This window comes from Zingiber officinale, chromosome 1A (genome assembly GCF_018446385.1).
Source record: "Zingiber officinale cultivar Zhangliang chromosome 1A, Zo_v1.1, whole genome shotgun sequence".
Taxonomy (NCBI): Eukaryota; Viridiplantae; Streptophyta; class Magnoliopsida; order Zingiberales; family Zingiberaceae; genus Zingiber; species Zingiber officinale.
This window is the reverse complement of record NC_055987.1, coordinates 172,717,905-172,736,030: the sequence shown is the minus strand read 5'-3', so window position 1 is coordinate 172,736,030 and position 18,126 is coordinate 172,717,905. Positions and strand designations below refer to the sequence as shown.

The following is an 18,126-nucleotide window of genomic DNA, read 5'->3' as shown; positions in this document are numbered from 1 at the left end:
GGCTTCGGATTTGCCTTTAAGGCAATGTTCTGACTTGTCTTCTCTGCTCCGTTGGGTTCTGAAACTCGAGATTCGTGAAGTTCAAAAGTCAAAAATAATTGTTCTAAAGTACTTACCTCGAGGTCCTTAGAGATGTAATACGCATCTACTAAGGAGGCCCACTCTGGAGTTCTCGGGAATGCATTGAGCGCGTATCGGATGGAATCCCGGTTGGTTACCTCTTCTCCAAGGTTCGTTAGTTGCGTTATCAACTCCTTGATTCTAGCTTGGAGTTGTGCTACCTTCTCGCCTTGGTTCATTCGGAGGTTCGTTAACTGGTTCCGGAGGATGTCGCGTTTCGCTAGCTTCGCTTCGGAAGTACCTTCGTGAAGCTCCAGGAATTTCTCCCAGAGATCTTTCGCTGAGTCGTAGCTTCCGATCCGATTTACCTCCTGCGGCGGCAGTACACTGAGCAGGTGGAACTCTGCCTTTCCGTTGGTGACGAAATCGGCTTGCTCCTTCTTGCTCCATGTGTTTTCTTCTTTGTCTTTCAGCGCTGCAAAACCATATTTCATTGTAATAAGAATATCAAAATCTGTTTTAAAAAATACCTCCATTTTGCGCTTCCAAGTGGCAAAGTTTCCGTCGAACTTCGGGGGATGGATGTTAGCTCCGGCCATCGTCTTGATCATAGTGCTTCAGTTAGCGGTTAGTCCTTCTGAGGCGATCAGGCTCTGATACCACTTGTTGGTGCAGCGGAGACCGGCAAGAGGGGGGTGAATTGTTGAAAACAAAAACAAACTATACCCTCCTCGGATTTCAACTCAGAATTTAAATCAGCAATAAAATAACAACTAAATTAAGGAGACAGAAAAAGAAACAGAAACAAAATTTAACCTGGTTACAACCAAGGAGGTTGTTAATCCAGGGCGATGAAAAGCTCTACTATCAGAATCTCCTTTACTGTAGGCGGAGAAGCCTTTTTACACTTAGAACGCTCACTTAGTTGCTAGGAATTGAGTACAGATTGATTGCTTGAGTTGTTGTTTCATTCCTAGCTCCAGGGGGCTTTATATAGCTCTTGGAAAGTCTATCCCGAGGGTCCAAGGCGCCTCCAACAAGGTTCAAGGCGCCTCCAGCTCGGTCAGCGGATAAAACTTTATCCGCAACGCAAACGGTCAAATCTGACCTGTTGAAGGCGCCTTCATGATGGAGGCGCCTCCAAGCCTGCTGGAGGCGCCTCCAAGCTGGCAGCTCCATTTTTCAGCTTGGTTTCTTCAGCTTCTGATGCTCCGTTCTTTTGGGTGATTGCGGCCAACTGGAATAGGGCTCACCCGAACCCAATTCCCGGCCTTCTCCTCGAGCAGCCTTCCGTCCCGGCTTAACGTCCCTCGGACGCCGCGCACGCTCTTCATGCCCACCGGAGTACTCTTCCGCAGCTCTCTCGTCCTTCGGACGCACCGAGCCTGTCGGCTCCCTTCCCGTGCCGTCCTTCTCGCTAGCTGCGTCTTCCGCTCGACTTCCTGTGCTCCTAAGCTCCTGCACACTCAGACACAGGGATCAAACACAGCAGGACCTAACCAACTTGGTTGATCACATCAAAACTACCACGGGGTCCAACAGACATAACCAGTAACGCTTTTACACTCAGCAGCGTTAGCTATCCAACTAGCATCACTATATCCCTCTAGGACTGCAGGGAATCTCCCATACCACAATCCAAAGGATATAGTGCCTTTTAGGTATCTGAGTACTCTGTCTAATGCATCCCAATGCGTTCTGTCTGGACAGCTGGTAAACCTGCTCAATTTCGTTATAGCAAAAGAAATATCAGGACTAGAACAATTTGCTAAATACATTAGACTACCTATGATTTGTGAGTAGGGCTGTAAATGAACCAAGCGTTCGTGAACAAGCTTGGTGTTCGGCTTAGTAATAGCTTGTTTATGTTCGTTCAATATACATAAGATTAATTAAACAACAAGCTTGAACAGCTCGTTAAGCTAAACAAACAAGCTTGAACACATATGTGTTCAGCTCGTTAACGTTCATGAACAACGTTTGTGAACAATATTCGTGAACAACGTTCGTGAACAATGTTCACGAACCATATTTATTAATAAAACTCTTTTCAATATCTTAAAAAAATAATTAAATAAAATAAATAAATAAATAAATTTGAATTATCAATCTTAATAACCAATCAAATAATTAAAAGTTTCAAACAATCAAACAAGCTTGAATTGAGAGCTTGATAACATCTAAACGAACCAAGCTCAAGCCAAGCTCGAACCAAGCTCAAGCCAAGCTTGAATTGAGAGCTTGATAACATCTAAACGAACCAAGCTTAAGCCAAGCTTCAAACAAGCTCAAGCTCATAAAAAATAAACCAAGCCAAGCTTGAACACTCATTTCAAAAGCTTTGTTCATTTTAAGCTCGGCTCGGCTCGGCTCGGTTATCTTATCAAACAAGCTTAAACACCCCAAAGCTCGGCTCGGCTCGGCTTGTTTACAACCCTATTTGTGAGTATCTTAATTGAGACACTGCCACACCACTCTTATTCTTGTAGAGAGTTTTTGAAGGATCGTAGGGTGTGACGATAGATTTAACTTGGTTATAGCCATATTTCTCTAATACTTTCTCAACATAGAGTGACTGAGAAATTGCTATTCCATCAGTTGAACGAGTCAACTTCAACCCTAAAATCATGTCAGCACAACTCATATCATTCATATCAAACTTACCACTTAAGAGGGCCTTAGTCTCATTAATAATAGAAAGGTTAGAACCAAAAAGTAAAATATCATCTACATATAAATATAAGATAATACAATTATCACCTTTCATTTTAGCATACACATATTTATCAGAGTCATTCATTTCAAAGCCAAACGATAGCATAGCTCTATCAAATTTTTCGTGCCACTGCTTTGGGGCTTGCTTCAAACCATAAAGAGATTTGACTAATCTACAGACTTTTTTCTCATTTCCAGAGACTACATGTCCCTCAGGCTGATCTATATATATCTCTTCTTCAAGGTCTCCATTAAGGAATGTCGTTTTGACATCCATTTGATGGACCTCAAGATGATATATGGATGCCAATGCTATTAACACTCGGATTGTATTTTTTATCCAAAGATTTCCACAGCTCTTTAGCCGAAGCCGTTGAGCAGTATACATCAAATAGTGCGTCTGAGAGGGCAGACAGGATCCTCCAATGACAGAGATAATCCCTTTCCTTAAACCTTTGTAAGGCATCACTATAGGCAGATTCCTCTTCATCAGGTGAAGGAGGATCTGTTTCTATAACGGAGAATAGCCCTAGCGTAGTAAGCCAAAATTTCATCCGTTGTTGCCAACGTCTGAAGTTTTGCCCGAAAAATTTCTCGGGTTTGGCGCTAGCCTCATCAGACCCCGTTACCTTATCATTCATCATGTCTATTGATGCTTACAATAAATTCTCTAAAATTATTGTTGATAGGAGAGTACTAAACAGTAGTAAATTGCACCAAAATAGCAAACATGCAATAAACAGGTAAATAAAAGAGTAAGATTCAGAAATTGGTATCTTCCGGTTGAAGCGTCAGCGTGCCGACTGTCTTTAGAGAATTTATTGCCGCCCACGGTGTAGAGGCTCTCCGGTAAAATTCTCCCAAGATCCGACAACCACTTGCGTCGTCCGTAGGTGCACTCCAAGACGAACGTCACATTCGGACTCAACCTCAAATCGCGAAAACCAAGCCTCAGGACAAGGAAAAACTCTTGGAAAAGAAGAAGGCAGTGCACGCATACAAAAAGAGGGAAGGAGAGAAAGCAGACTGCTTCAGAGTGTTTGAACCACGAATAGAGGTAGTGTATTTATTCACCCTGAAGCACTGCTTCGCCAGCAAACCAAAGCGTGCGCCGGTTCGAAGTGCGTCGCTTCCTCACGTGTGGGATACTGCTTCGCCTGCGAACCAAAGCGTTGGTTCGAAGTGCGTCGCTTCCTCACGCGCCTCGCCAGGTGCGTCGGTGGTTCACGCGGGACAAAACCAAACCAAACCAAGGACTGGCAAAAACAAACCAGGCTGCCTGCAAGCGTAAGGCCCACGAGCTGGGGATTTGCACCCCCCTGTGCTTATGAATCTTGGTAGCCAAGTGAGTGCCTTTGTTTAGGGCAGAATTTGGCATAATGTCCAACTTGTCCACATGCCCAGCATGGCTTGGTTCCATTTTTCTTTTGAACCTTTGGTTTGGGTTACAATAAAAAGGCGCCTTTTTATTGTAACGACCCGACCCCTCGGCCCCTTGGGCGGCCCAACTGGAGGCCCCTTATGTCGTCGATCCATTTGACGACCTCTAATGTTGTCGACCGACGACCCTTGGCCGTGTGCCGTTAGTCACAAGGTCTTCCCACCCTTGGCCAGTAGATTTTTGCCTTCCCCAAGATTCGAACTCTAAACATCCAAGCTAAGTATTACAGTTTATGAATCCTGGTAGCCAAGTGAGCGCCGCTCACTTGGTGGCGCTCACTTGGCTACCAGGATTCATAAACTCTAGTACTTAGCCTGAAGGTCTAGAGTTTGAATCCTGGGGAAGACAAAAATCCACTAGCCAGGGGTGGGAAGACCTAGTGAGTAACAGCACGGCCGAGGGTCGTTGGTCGATGATATAACGGACCGCTAAATAGACCGCCAGTTGGGCCGCTCAAGGGGCCGGATCGTTACAATAATTTTCGTTGGCCATGTCAAATACTAACTGAGTAATCATTACTAACTAATACTGTTCATGTAGTCGACCAACTCGGCATAGTTTTATTTATTTACTAGTATTGCTTACTTAACTTGTGGTCGACTAAGTTCGTTGTAGTTGAATAAACTTCGTTTGCAGTTAACTAAATACTGCAATTGCTTCAACCAATATTCTATTTTGAAAATATCACAAATAAGTATAAAAAGCAAATACAGAGTTGAATAGTAATGAGGAACTAAATTATTGGTGTTGTTCAACTATGATCATACTTAAGAAGTCAAATTCAGCTGAGCAACTCTTTGCCGCTCAATTGACTCTAGTCAATAATTTCGTTGTCTTTGAAACGCTTGTTGATTTTATTGGCCAAGTCAACCTCCTAGGGAGGTAAGAGACTACTCTCGCCCAAGATAAAAAAAAAAACACTCTCTCACATCCTTCTTTGCTAGAAACTCTTCACTGGACTTCTTGTCTTTGCCTTCTATCTAATTGTCCTAAGCCATCAGGACTCCTTAATTGGTATCCAGTCTTCCTGATCTACCAGAACTTCTTGCTTTGCTAAATGTCTAACTCATCTAATCCATTTGGACTTTCCCTCATTTGTCTAATGTTTGATCCACTTGACCTATTTGAGCTTTTATTTGCTAGGCAAATGTCATATTTCCTAACCCATTTGAACTTTTTTCGCTCTTGTAATATACATGTCAAGTTTTTTTTGCACCTGATACACATGTTAGATATGACAATGGGTAATTTTAAAATTTTGTCATATATCAAAATCTTAGTTTGATTTATTAGTGTTGCCTATACCAACATGATGTAGGATCAAAAAGTGAGATAAAGAGGGAGGGATGAATATTGTTCGTTTAAAACTTATCTTTTCTTTTATAAAATCAAAAACTTTGAAAAAGAAATCACAAAAGATAAGATCAATTACTTAGTTCACAATTCAGTGACTATTACTCTAAGGCCTATGATCTCGTAAATCATTTTAGATAGGCAATTCACTAATGCTCTTCTTTCCGAAAACTTTTAAAGGAGCAAATCTCGTACAAGATTTGATGATAGTAATAAGCCTATTAAACCTCTATGAAATGAAGTGTAATAAAATAATAATACAGACAACACGAAGATGTAAAATGTAGGTGTTGGTTGTTGAAGAGCTTTAGCATTTCAATAACACTTGAACAAACAAAGCAGGAGAGAGAGAGAGAGATCATTGAGAGAGGAATTGTTATTGAGTCTTAGATCCCAAAGCTCTTTTACAGAATTTATCAGGTTGACTGAACCCAATTAGATCTCACTATCTTTGCACTTGAATTCGAGGGTTTCTAGTTAACTGAACGCCCTATCAGTCAACTAAACACATAATCTTTCCTTGCTTGCTCTGATCTGATTAGGTCAATCCCGCGTAATTTGCTTGATCAGTCAACTGATCCTCCTAATTGTTGGTGCAATCGCCACTACGGTTTTGATGATTTGGTTTGAACAATATATTTAAGGGAATTTGGCTAAAGGTTACCAAATAACTTGAATTTGGTTGATCAAGTTAAGTAAAGAGTCCAAGCAAAGTCAAGGTTGACTTGAAGCTTCGAAATGAGTGAGAAGTCAAAGTAGAACTAGATACGAGGTAGGTTGGCGGAAAGTCCAAGTGAGTCAAGCTAAATAGTGGAAAAGTCCTAGTGAGTGAAGTTAGACAACTAAAGTCCAAGTGGAGTTAGCTGGGAGTTGATTGCTTGGCAAAGAGAGAAATCTTAGAGGAGTGTGAATCTAGTTGGTTAGGTAAACAAAGAACTAGATTTTGCTTGTTTGTTTTATAGGAAACAATAGATGGACAAAGGCTTGGGTGGGACTAGTTGGGAACCAAAGGATACAGTCGATCGGAAGGGAATACGGTCGACCAGAGAATACATTCGACCGGAAAGGAATATGACTGCCTGTAAGACAACTTGATCTAGCTCGAACAATTTAGGTCTCAGATAAGTTTTGGCTGAGCTACGAGTGACCGGAGGGTGTCTGGTCGATCCGGAGGTTAAAAATTTATCTCAAAGAGGATTGAGTTTGTAGCCCCATAAGAATTGTCAGGTGATCGGAGGGCCTCTAGTTGACTAGGAAAATACCAATTGAGTTGTGTAAAAGGGGAGTCTGTATAGAATCTTCTAGCAACTCCTACAATCATCCTTCTTTGTTCTCGTGCTAAGAAAGTGCTCCAAACTTTGTTCGTATGGTCCAGAAAGTGCTAAAAGAAGCGTTGTGACACTTAGGGCTTTAGATCGGTCATCGCAAGTTTTGTTTTTCTTTCATGCTTATTATTATACTGCTACTCATATCTCTTATATATGTGATTGTCCTTACAAATCTATAAGAGGTTTCTCCGCCTCCGGAATAATTTCGGAAAGGAGATACATATAGTGGACTCTCACTGAGTGTATAGGTTTTGAATGTACTAACCACATGAGTTAAGAACAAGTAAAAAAGGCTATGTTTGTGTGTTTCTTTTATTAGATTTAGTTTGCTTTATCCCACTGCGCTACTAATGACTCTGTTAGAAAAAGAAACGAAGAAAAGATGATTACACTATTCATTCCCTCTCTAGCTTCGAACAAGATCCTACACTAATCAGTTGACTAAAAACAGAGTTTCTTTTGTTGATTGATCGATCAATCTCTAGTTATCAAATATGTTTGATCGACTGATCCTCTTGATTAGTTGACTGAACCTCCTGATCAGTTGACTGAACCTTTGTTTCCATTTGGACTTGGATCGCAATCCTGGTTGTGCTTATCTTCTTAGGATCAGTTGACTGAACCTTCCTGTTCAGTCAACCAAACACTTTGGTCATCCCAAACTTTATTTATCTGTAAAATAAAGTTAGAACAACAAGAATAATAATAATAGTCATGCAAAAAATAGATCTTAGAAACAGTTTATATATATATATATATATATATATATGCATTCTTCATTTTGACAATACGATTATTTAATCTCGACTTAAAACCCTTAGTTGGTTTCTTTAATTGGATCACAACGCCTAAGGTTGTTCTCAAACTGAAAACACGTCCTCACACTTTCTTTTCAAAAGAACTTCTCTTCTCCAAATTCTTACCTTACTTATCTGCCAAATATCCAATCTAACTTACTTGTTTGGATTTCCCCCGTTCCACTAAGACTTTCCAACAATACTAAGTTAGTACAATAGCTAGAAGTAGTAAAGTAAATAGTGTACTTTGGTCATTCAAATATACTAGTCTGATTGACCACATATGGCCGACTGAATACCTTGTTTCGGTCACACTTATTTGGAATTCACTCCTTTAAGATTTCTCACTACCTAGGGTTTACTCCCCCAGTTTTTCCTTTACCAAACATTTGATTATCCTTAACCTACTTAGGCTTTACTTTACAAGATTATCTAAACACCAGATAGGGAAATCCAACCTAGACATGTAACTATCAAAGTTTTTCTAGTTTCTATTAGCTCAACTCACTCTAATACCAAATTGTAGGATTGATCTCAACGCTAGAGGGGGAGAATAGCATTTAAGAATTTTTAAAATGAACAAATAATAAATAAAACAATTGAATCAATTAGAGTTAGAACAGCGAAAATAAAATTACTTAGACTGATTCAATCAAGTAAGATAAGGACAATAAATTTAGCTAAACATTTAAGCATACAAGTTGATTAACCAAGCAAGAAGTATAGACATGCAACAATTATAAAATATGTTTTTTATTTTTAATTTCTCCTAACTAGAGAAACCTTACAGAAAAAGAATCTAAAAAGTTTAAGCCCAATAAAACAAATAACATAATATAAAAATAAATGAAACTGTTACTCAATATGTTGTTGATAAAAAATGAAGCGCGCATCACAACGTGTCGTAGCATCAAAGACGAAAGAGTACCTTAGAACATGAGAACAAGAGTAGATGAATTTTGTTTTAGTGATTTTCAAGTTTTGCCTCGGAACTCCTTATATAGGACTCCTTTGGTGGGTTGGATCATTCTTGGTCGCATGGATCCTTCTTGGTCACCTGTAGAGGTGTTGACGTGGCTACAACGTCTATCTGTAAGATAACGTTAACGAAGCTCTCTGATTGCCCATATGCCCTCCAGTCGCCCGTACACCATTCGGTCACCTAGGTAGGGGTTAAACTTCATCTTGACTGTCTTGCTCGGATTGTTGATAATGTCATATCCCAGTCGCCTGGAAGTTGCTCTGGTTGTTCATGTGTTCTGGTTGCCTCAACCCAGCTATGGTCGCTTGGACCCTTTTCGTCGAGAGTTATCTATCACCAGCCAGTCATCCACAAAGTCCATCCAGTTGTCTGGAACCATTGAACATGCTTCTCCATAGTTATTACACGTAATGAATATGATATAGAATGTGAAGTTACGTGTGCTTGACTAGATTTTACCCGTCTAGTTTTGGTTTTGTCAAGCAATTATCTTCTAGCTAATTCCACATACTTGGACTTGTACCAAGCAATCAGCTCCCAGCTGATTCCATATACTTAGACTTGTGTCACCTAGCTTTAAGCTAGGAATTTATTTACCAAGCCTTAATCTTTGAACTTGAGTCACCTAGTCTATAGCTGGGAATTTGTCTACCAAATCTTAATCACTTGGACTTGATTCATTTAGCCTCTAGTTAGGAATTTGTCTACTTGATCTCTAACGAAGCCTTCAGTTTGTCTAGTTTCACTTACTAGGACTTTGCCACTACCTACCTTCACTTACCTACTTGTCAAGTATTCCGCACCTACAAACTTGATGCAATTAGATAAATCACAACTGACTTAACTTTAACCTTAATAATATATCAAAACTCTAAGTTATATGTTGTGCATCCAGTAACAACAAATTGCATCTAACAAAATCATTTTTATTATGATTTTTGCTCAATTGCTTTTGCACTAGCTAGGTGTTTTAATTTCCAATCGACTACATACCCAAATTCTATACTTTTCCTTGTGTTCCAAGTTATAGGTTTACTCACTCTCCTCTTAAAACTTTACATTAACCTTCCAAAAGGTCTTCATGCCTTCGAGATTTCATTATACCAAGAACTTTTATGCTTTCGGATCTTCATCATCATGCTAAGAAACTCCATAAACCTTTAGGATTTAATCTTGTTTAACAGTTGATCCTCAATGATATGTTAGGATTTTACTTTCTAGTATTAAATTGACTTCAACCTATTCATTCGGCCGACCTCAATTTGTTGGGACTTCCATATATTGTCTAATTGCCCTCAAGCTCCTGGAACTTTCTTGTACCGCCTAACATCCAATTAATCTCAATCTATTGCCATTTCTTTTATGCAAAACACCTACTTGGACTTTCATTAATACACCTACAACCTATGTTAAACTTACCTGCACCTACACATTTAACAAAGAAACTATCTAACTTCTATTTTAATTCTTTATTTTCTCAAAAAAAAAAAATTGAAAACCATATGATGTCCATCAAACTCTTGATCAAAACATGAGGCCAAGGTTACTTGCCTTTCATCTAATTTTATTTAAATCCTAGAGCTATCTAAAGAGGGACTGAGCTGTCAAACACTGTTAGTATTTTGTTTGAATTTCTGGAATGTTTTAATTCCCTGATCTCAATTTTTTTAATTTAAAAAAAATTAGAAACTACAATTCAAGTTTATAAAAATATTTTACATCACTATTCGTTGAAGTCAGTATGAATAATCCCTACCAAGCGAAATTTTATATTACCTCTCCAACACAGAAATTTTCTCAAATGAGCAACTTGACTTTTTCCATAATATGATAAATGATTCCAAAAGAATATTTTTAGAAAATAATATTAGTTTTTCTCATTTTGTATGGAAGGCGAGGGAGGGGGAGTCTGTAAGGCTGTTCCTCACCCATTTTCTATGCAGGCAAAGCAAGAGAGCTTAAGATAAAATAATAAAGAAGAAAATTAAAAATTAAATGCCTTGCCAACTTATTCACCTTCTCTCCTTGTTCCTTACCATTAATTGATTGCCCATTGGCCTATTCCCTTCCCTTCTGCCCAGCCCTTGGATTGCACATATTCTAATCTACTCTCCCCCCACTTCACCCTGCCATTTTTTTCTCCCTAGTCTCTTTCCCCTCTCTCTCCTTGGTGCCTTCTTGGACTGGAGAGAAGAATTCTGGAGCTTTGTGTTGGAAAAAAAAAGCTCTTGTTGCTATTATCCTGTCGTGAGCGATTTTCAGGACTCTAAAGTGATGTTGCCAAACAAGATATTATAGAAGAATACCTAAATTTAGCACAAATTTTTACATAAAATTCAGTTTTTTTTTCCCTTCTACTTCTGTGAGGATTTCTATTGGAATTAGCAAGTGGAAGGGAAAAGGAAAGAGTGCGAATGGGAAAGCAAGGACCTTGCTGCCATTGTGGAGTCACAAGTGAGCTCCTTTCTCCATATTTTGACCTATTCTAGATCTCCGTTCCTCCTGTCAGATTTATTTCTTTCTTTCCTTCTTTTATTTTTAGTTTGTATTATATATATATTTTTTTGTTTGACAAATTGTTTGAGGATTGATGCGTAATTGCGGGTTGATGTTTGTTGCTTGTTCTTTCCGTTATTCTCTTTGATGTCTTGCTTGCTGCTAGATGACAGTATGGGAAATTGTCGAATGCATTTTGTTGTCTAAGGTTTCCCTTTTATTGGTAGCAATAAAATGGGTTATGTTGGTTCTTTTCTGTCTTGTTGATTTGTTTGTGTAGTTTTCTTGGCCTGTTCTTTCCGCAGCTTGCTGGGGAGAGGTTGAATTCTTTGTGTGGTATTAAAAAAAAAATTGAATCTAATCAAACTTTATGCTTAGTTTCAATAGTTCTCCCTTTTTCGTTATTGAAAACCAAGCTTAGCTTGTACACTTTTAATTCATGATAATCCCACAGTTTTCTCTGACCACTACATATCCAGACATAGAGATTCTAGAAGTGGCTGTGCATGTTATTCAGAATCTTAAGAGTGACCGACCTGCAACCAATATTGCGAATTATGCAGAGGTTTTGTGTTTGTCTCCAGCCTTTCTTGGCAACCTTCAAGAAAATTAGGCATCGGCTTGATTGGAGTGGATTCCCAGATGCTTTTCTTGTCTATAATGTGGAAGCCTGCTAAAAATCTTAACATTCAACTATTAGAATTCATGCATTATCCAATTAACTGAAAATCAGTTTTCTCATTCTGAAGTAATCACTCACTGCCTTTTTCTACTGCTAATGAATGTAAAACCTTCCAAGATATTATAGGTGAACTGGTGTCTTTCTGACTCACATTTTTCATCAATAGGTTTGTTTCATGTTGCATTCTCTTCCAGGAATGCCAATTTCTATTTGTTGAAGGTTATTTTCTCAGGCAATGTGTGTTTGTCATTCCATTTCACTATTGATACTAACAATTTGAATTTTTTTATCCAACGATTCCTTGCCTTAAATTTTCAAGCACCATCTTTTGATTTGGGGACCAAAATACATGTGCCTTTTTCATTACTAAGACTTACCATTTTATGGATAATTATGCCATGCAATGCCTTTTTGTACACATAGGTAATAGGTCATGTTACAGGAATAGTTAAGTGTATCATTATTATTCAATAATTTGAAAATATTTTCATTTATCGTCTAAAAATTTTCAAAAGCTGAACAAACAAACTAGGATTATTTAGACCTTTGATTTCTAAAAGGGTACTTAGTGTTATTGATTAGGCAGAGTGGTTGTTACTTTCAAAAGGCTTATCATGCTGGTACAGTTATGATATAATCATAATCATTTGTTTTTGCAACCTTAGACAATTCGTGGCACAAAAACTTTGCTTTTAGATTGGCTGAACTTCCCAGATTTAAACTACTATTACATTTATATGTGAGATCCTCATTAAAACTTAATGTTGATAGGCACTCCTCTCTGGAGGAATGGACCGCCCGAGAAACCTGTTTTATGCAATGCATGTGGTTCCAGGTGGAGAACCAAGGGTTCATTGATAAACTATATACCACTACATGCTCGGGAAGATTTTGATGCTGATGAGTTAAAAGCTCCAAAAATTGGAAGTGTAACCTTCAAACCTAAAGTACAGAAGTTGCATAAAAACAAGCAAAGCCCGTGTAAATTGGAAAGTGAATGTGAAATGCAATTTTGGGATCAGAATTTCTGTAAATTTGTGGAGGGTGATACAAGCAATCGATCAAGTTATGGATCAGCCATATCAGGTTCAGAAAGTTGTTTATACTTTGGCAATGATGATGCCATCAAAGTAACAGGTACCCTATAAGCTATATTCTCAGTACCTTTCTCATTTCACCCTCTCAGACAATAAAAAGTTTGATACTTGGATGACTGCTTACTCTCGACTTTCTACTTCATATTCTTTTTCATCTTTGGTGTCACAAAAGAAACAATTCCAAATAACAATTGATTTCACATTGTGGTTTCTTCTATCTTGACTCCTGAGGACATTTGAGAACAAATTATCCCAATATTTGTATTGGCTAGTAGTCTATACCTTTTTCCTCTAGCCTATGATCCATATAGCAAGAACACAGATGCAATGCATCTATCAACTCATCAATGGTTTGATATTATAGCATCTCTGTTGAATTTGGATTTGCATTGGTTTTCATGAGTTGTGATCATACTTTTACTGTTTTCCAATAGTTGATCTAAGAGACCCTCTTGGAACAAGTACATTGAAAATCAACAATGTGCTACTTTCTCATGTGAAATAGGTTTCCTAGATTATCTTATCTTCTACGTTTTTTTTATTAAAATTCAGAATACTTTGTCATGATATGCTTTTTTAAACATTTCATCCACTTGCCCATTTGGAATGGATAACCTACTCTGCTAGCCTATCAACTGTTAATGCCTATCAGATGCTAAATTTGCAAAATTTTTTCTTGATTGGTACTCTTATGAATAAAGACTTTGATAAATCAGGCAATGGAAAATAAAAAAATTCTCTAAATGATATCTATTGTTTTAAGGTTTAATTAGCAATCCCCAAGAGATGATGAAATGCCAGTATTAGTATTCATCTTCCATTGCACAGTTAATGATCAATACTAATATTCTTCTGCCACTGTAAATCTAATGATTAATACTTGAACTGTTTGGTCAAACGTACTATATGGATGATGAAATGCATCTTGTACATGATATTTGGAAAACAATGAGCTTGTAGCCAATAATAAGGGATCACCTTCGATTTTCAGCACCCAATCTTCGAAGCTTCTTCTTTGTTAGTATTAGATTACACACTGAATCATCAATCTAATCTGTACATTGTGGTTCAATTCACTTTGAGTTGCATCGCAGGTTCAGTGCAATCAAATGTCTGTGATTCACTGGTTCCTTCCACAGAAAGATCTTTTGTTACTCACCCAAAGCTTTCTGTTGAGAAACTCACAAAAGAATTATATTCTATATGGCATGAAGAACAGGCTTCTAATCATTCCAGAACCTCAGAAGATGATCTGCTTTATAGCAGCAGTACCCCACTTGGTTCGATCGAGATTGGCTATGGAAGTGTACTCATTAAAACTACAAGTTCAAAATCAATAGAGGAAGAATCAGAAGCTAGCTCATTTCCAGTGGATAAATCATACATTACCAATGTAAGTTATTCAGGTCCAGCTTCTTCATTAAGCAAGCAAATGTTGCCTCCAGGTACTAATATAGTGAAGTATGCTCCTTCACTTTGTAGGATGCACTGTCTAAAAAGATTGATGGGGGAAATGACAGACTAATCACTCAAAATCTTCCTGGTCTTTCCAATTTGCCTTCTCTCAAAAGGAAGCATGACAAGCAAAAGCAGATCCATTCAGGTTTTGTTCTTATATGTTTCTACCAACAAGTACACCATTTCTTTTTCTGAAAAACTGGCCAAATGCTTACCCACCAATATTTAAGAATAAAGGGTAATCTAGGGCAATGTACAGCTCTAAGCAGCCTAGAAGGTAGTGTCAAAGAGGTAGTAATTTAGAGCTAATGGTGGGTATACATGGAACCAGATTTTAGTTACACCAAGGATGACATCTCAATTAACGGTGGAGCTGTGGAGCACTTTGAAATTTTGTTTATTCCTCTCCAACGAAATCCACCAAAATCCAACCGAGAATTTCCTCTTAGAATCTGATGTTTTTTTTTTTTTTTTCTTTTTCTTCCAACCCTTGGTTTTCTTATCAGTACATCAGATCCAATGCCTATAGCCAACCCCATCTTGCAAAGTTGCAGTTGAATGGGAGATGAATAGTTCTTACAAAATACCATAGCCGGACTATAAGCCCATTTTTGAGAATGATTCAACTAAATGTTTTACTTTTTTTCTCCTTTTTTAGCAATAAAATGGATCAAAAGAATTTTTATTCCTCGATTGGACATTAGTTTTGTAGCATCCTTCATTATTGTATTCGTTTGCAGTTTCAGAGTTTCATGTCTATGCCACTTCAAATGATGATCAACTTCAACATAATACTGTAAATTTCTCTTTATTGACATTAGTTTGATACTCATATCAACTACTTTGCTGATGCTAGTATGTGTTGCATATTCAGTTGGAACTTGGAAATGGTTCCCTCATAAGTAGGACTAGCCATGATTTATGAATGTGTTCATACTAAGAAATATATATAAAGCTGATGCAGCAAATATGAGAATATTAATATACATCTCATATTACTGTAGGAAGCATAATCCACAGGTGTTATATAGTGAAATGACAAGAAATAGATTAGCATGGTCAGCTTAATATGGGATAACATGAAGTGTGGTAGATCTCAAACAGTTGAGACATGAATGCTGTGCCATGTCTTGTAATAGAGAACACACTAACACATAGATATAGGAAAGAAATAGAGAGATAAATAAAGAAAAGACAATTGCTTGCTTCATTATTATTGATAATGATTGTAGGCTAACAAGCCTATTTATATAGATTACCAAAATAATATATGGAAGATATTATGATAAATAAGGTAATATATTATGATAAATATGGTTGCGATTGCAATCCAAACATAGTAAGTAATCAATTTCTAATTAATATCCTCTGTTGTCATCACTATCTTTGTTGTCATCACCATGAGGTGGGACATGGATGCCATGCCTGACTTGATCATTTTTTTACTGTGTCATGATTGTTAAACATGAGCTAAATAAACATCTTGACTCCCCATCACTCTCAATGGTTGTGCCATGAATTTCAGATTTGAAGAGCGCTGTGAAAAGTCCTAAACGAGTGTGCCGGTCTGGGGTTATGAACCCACCTTCAAAATGCTCAACTCAGTTGGACTCCTGTCTGCTCGCCAAAGTAATTGATGGTCCAGGGCAATTTGCTCACCATGACAGGGTTTGCTTCAGTCCTAAAAGAGTTGCTTCAGCTCTTCCTGATAAAACCTCCACCTTCTCATCTCCAATACAGTTCATTGCCGACAGCTCTGAAAGTGACATGCTTCTAGATGTTCCTACAGGCACATCATTTGCTGAAGCAGAACTCCTGTACCATCCATGGGTGAAGAAAGCCAATCGAGATGGATCACCAACCAAAAGTGTCATTGACATTTCTGACATCCCAGCTTCTAGTTTCACCAATAAATAGTCAACAAGCAATAAGACTAGTGTAGCCCGATGACTCATTTCCCCTTAAAGTACACTGAGAGCTGACAATTGCAATGGCGTGGGCTAGTTTCTTTCTTGTATAGCCTGGCAAGGTAGTTGTAATATAACTAAGAGTTAAAGAGCATTTGTATTTTGTATAAACGATGAAGGATTGGAGTTATAGAATTTGTCTGTACTCCAATAAAAGAATGTAATACTCATCAACTAGCTCTTTGTCATGCAAAGTGCAGAGTATGACTAACGTATTAATGCCATTGTCGATGACATGATATTATAGAGAGAGGGATTCATAACTGTTGTATGTTCTTACTGCCATTGTGCCTTCTACCGGTGTTTGGTGGTTGTGTGGGTGATTTTAGAAGTGAAAGAAACCATCTGATTTAATTCATCTAGGTCAGAAGAATTACGGGAAACATGAAAAAAGTTTTTATAAAAGTTTGGTTAGTTTTTTAGATACGCTTGTTAGAGATTTTAGGGGTTTTATTAAAAAAATGGGATGGCAACAATGATGTAGAGATCTACGGTCGAGAAGGATGCTAAGGCAGGGATGTTGTCCAATTCGCACCTCACTATTTGACTTGGATGGTGTGGCTCGACCTATGCACACTAGAGGAGATGTCAGAGGACATCAGAGTTGTTCGACAAAGTCCCTTTGATCCTTAAGTCATTAGGGTGTAGGGGAAGTAAAAGCAAAGTACAAATTGTGAGGAGGAGAGATTCCAAACCTCTAGATGCTACCCATGCCTAAGTATTTATAGGTGGGAGGGAAGAGAGAAATCTACATAGATAGTGACCACATTTTCAAGGAAAAGTGGGTTATTCTAACCATTTTAGTTGTTTGTCAAATTAATTGTCATTTAATTATGATGGTGTCAATCGCTCGGTTCTTGTTGGCTAAAGATGGTGATCGTGGAGGGATTATCAGTAGGATAGTAGGTCATGTTAACTTGAGATCGTTACTAAATAGAGAGCTTGAGAGATTGAGCTGGATTGAAGAGCTATATAGACGAAGCTCTATAGACAGCTCAAGAGACCAAGCTTGATTCTTGATATAACTAGAGGCAGCTCCCACGAATTGATATAGCTGGTAACTATGAGTAGTTGCTTCAATAAATCTTAGAATCAATTTTTAACAAATGTAAAATATCTCATTAAATGAAGTAGACGCAAAAGGAGACTGAACTCATGAAAAGGAAGAGCAAATAACATATGCTTCTCATATAACCAAATGGGTCGTTACCAAAATCAATGTCTCAAGGTGAGGAAACCCAAAAAGGATATAGGAGGAAGCTAAAGCCAAGGGTAGTTTTAAAAGTAAAATCCAAGATATCATTATATACTGGCAATCAATAATGCTATTTCTTTATTTATAATAAGATGCAGGCTAGAATTAAGTGTTACAATTTTAGTGTTTATTATTATAAAATTGAAAATTAGATAGGACTATCTCACCGAAGGATAAGAAGATAATGAAAAATCTAGGTAAACAATCTGAGAAGAGTATGCATATTCCTAGAAGAAGAAATCCCAAGGTGGAAATGAAAAACCTATGATTCAATAGAAATATTATGCTTGTTGGATGATCATCCTAAGTCCACTATTTAGCTTTCCATTAGATTGGACTGAATTCTAATAGATTTAAACCAGACTATGATCATCATAATGATCAAATCTCACCTAACTTAAAGACTACCCTCTCCCAAGAGTAAAAGTTGTTGGGACACGGCAGTCGACTAGAAGGAGGGTTGAATAGCCCTGCGAAAATAAAAAGAACAACCCT

General features: G+C 37.9%; 1 protein-coding gene across 1 annotated transcript; it reads left to right on the top strand.

Moving 5' to 3' along the window:
• The first annotated feature begins 10,748 nt into the window (after positions 1–10,748).
• On the top strand, positions 10,749–16,564 carry LOC122038430 (GATA transcription factor 26-like). Its single transcript, XM_042598180.1, has 5 exons — positions 10,749–11,130; positions 12,626–12,991; positions 14,046–14,344; positions 14,434–14,554; positions 15,935–16,564. Exons 1-5 carry the CDS (start codon positions 11,091–11,093, stop codon positions 16,324–16,326), a joined length of 1,218 nt encoding a protein of 405 aa, XP_042454114.1. The 5' UTR covers positions 10,749–11,090; the 3' UTR covers positions 16,327–16,564.
• The last annotated feature ends 1,562 nt before the right edge of the window (positions 16,565–18,126 follow it).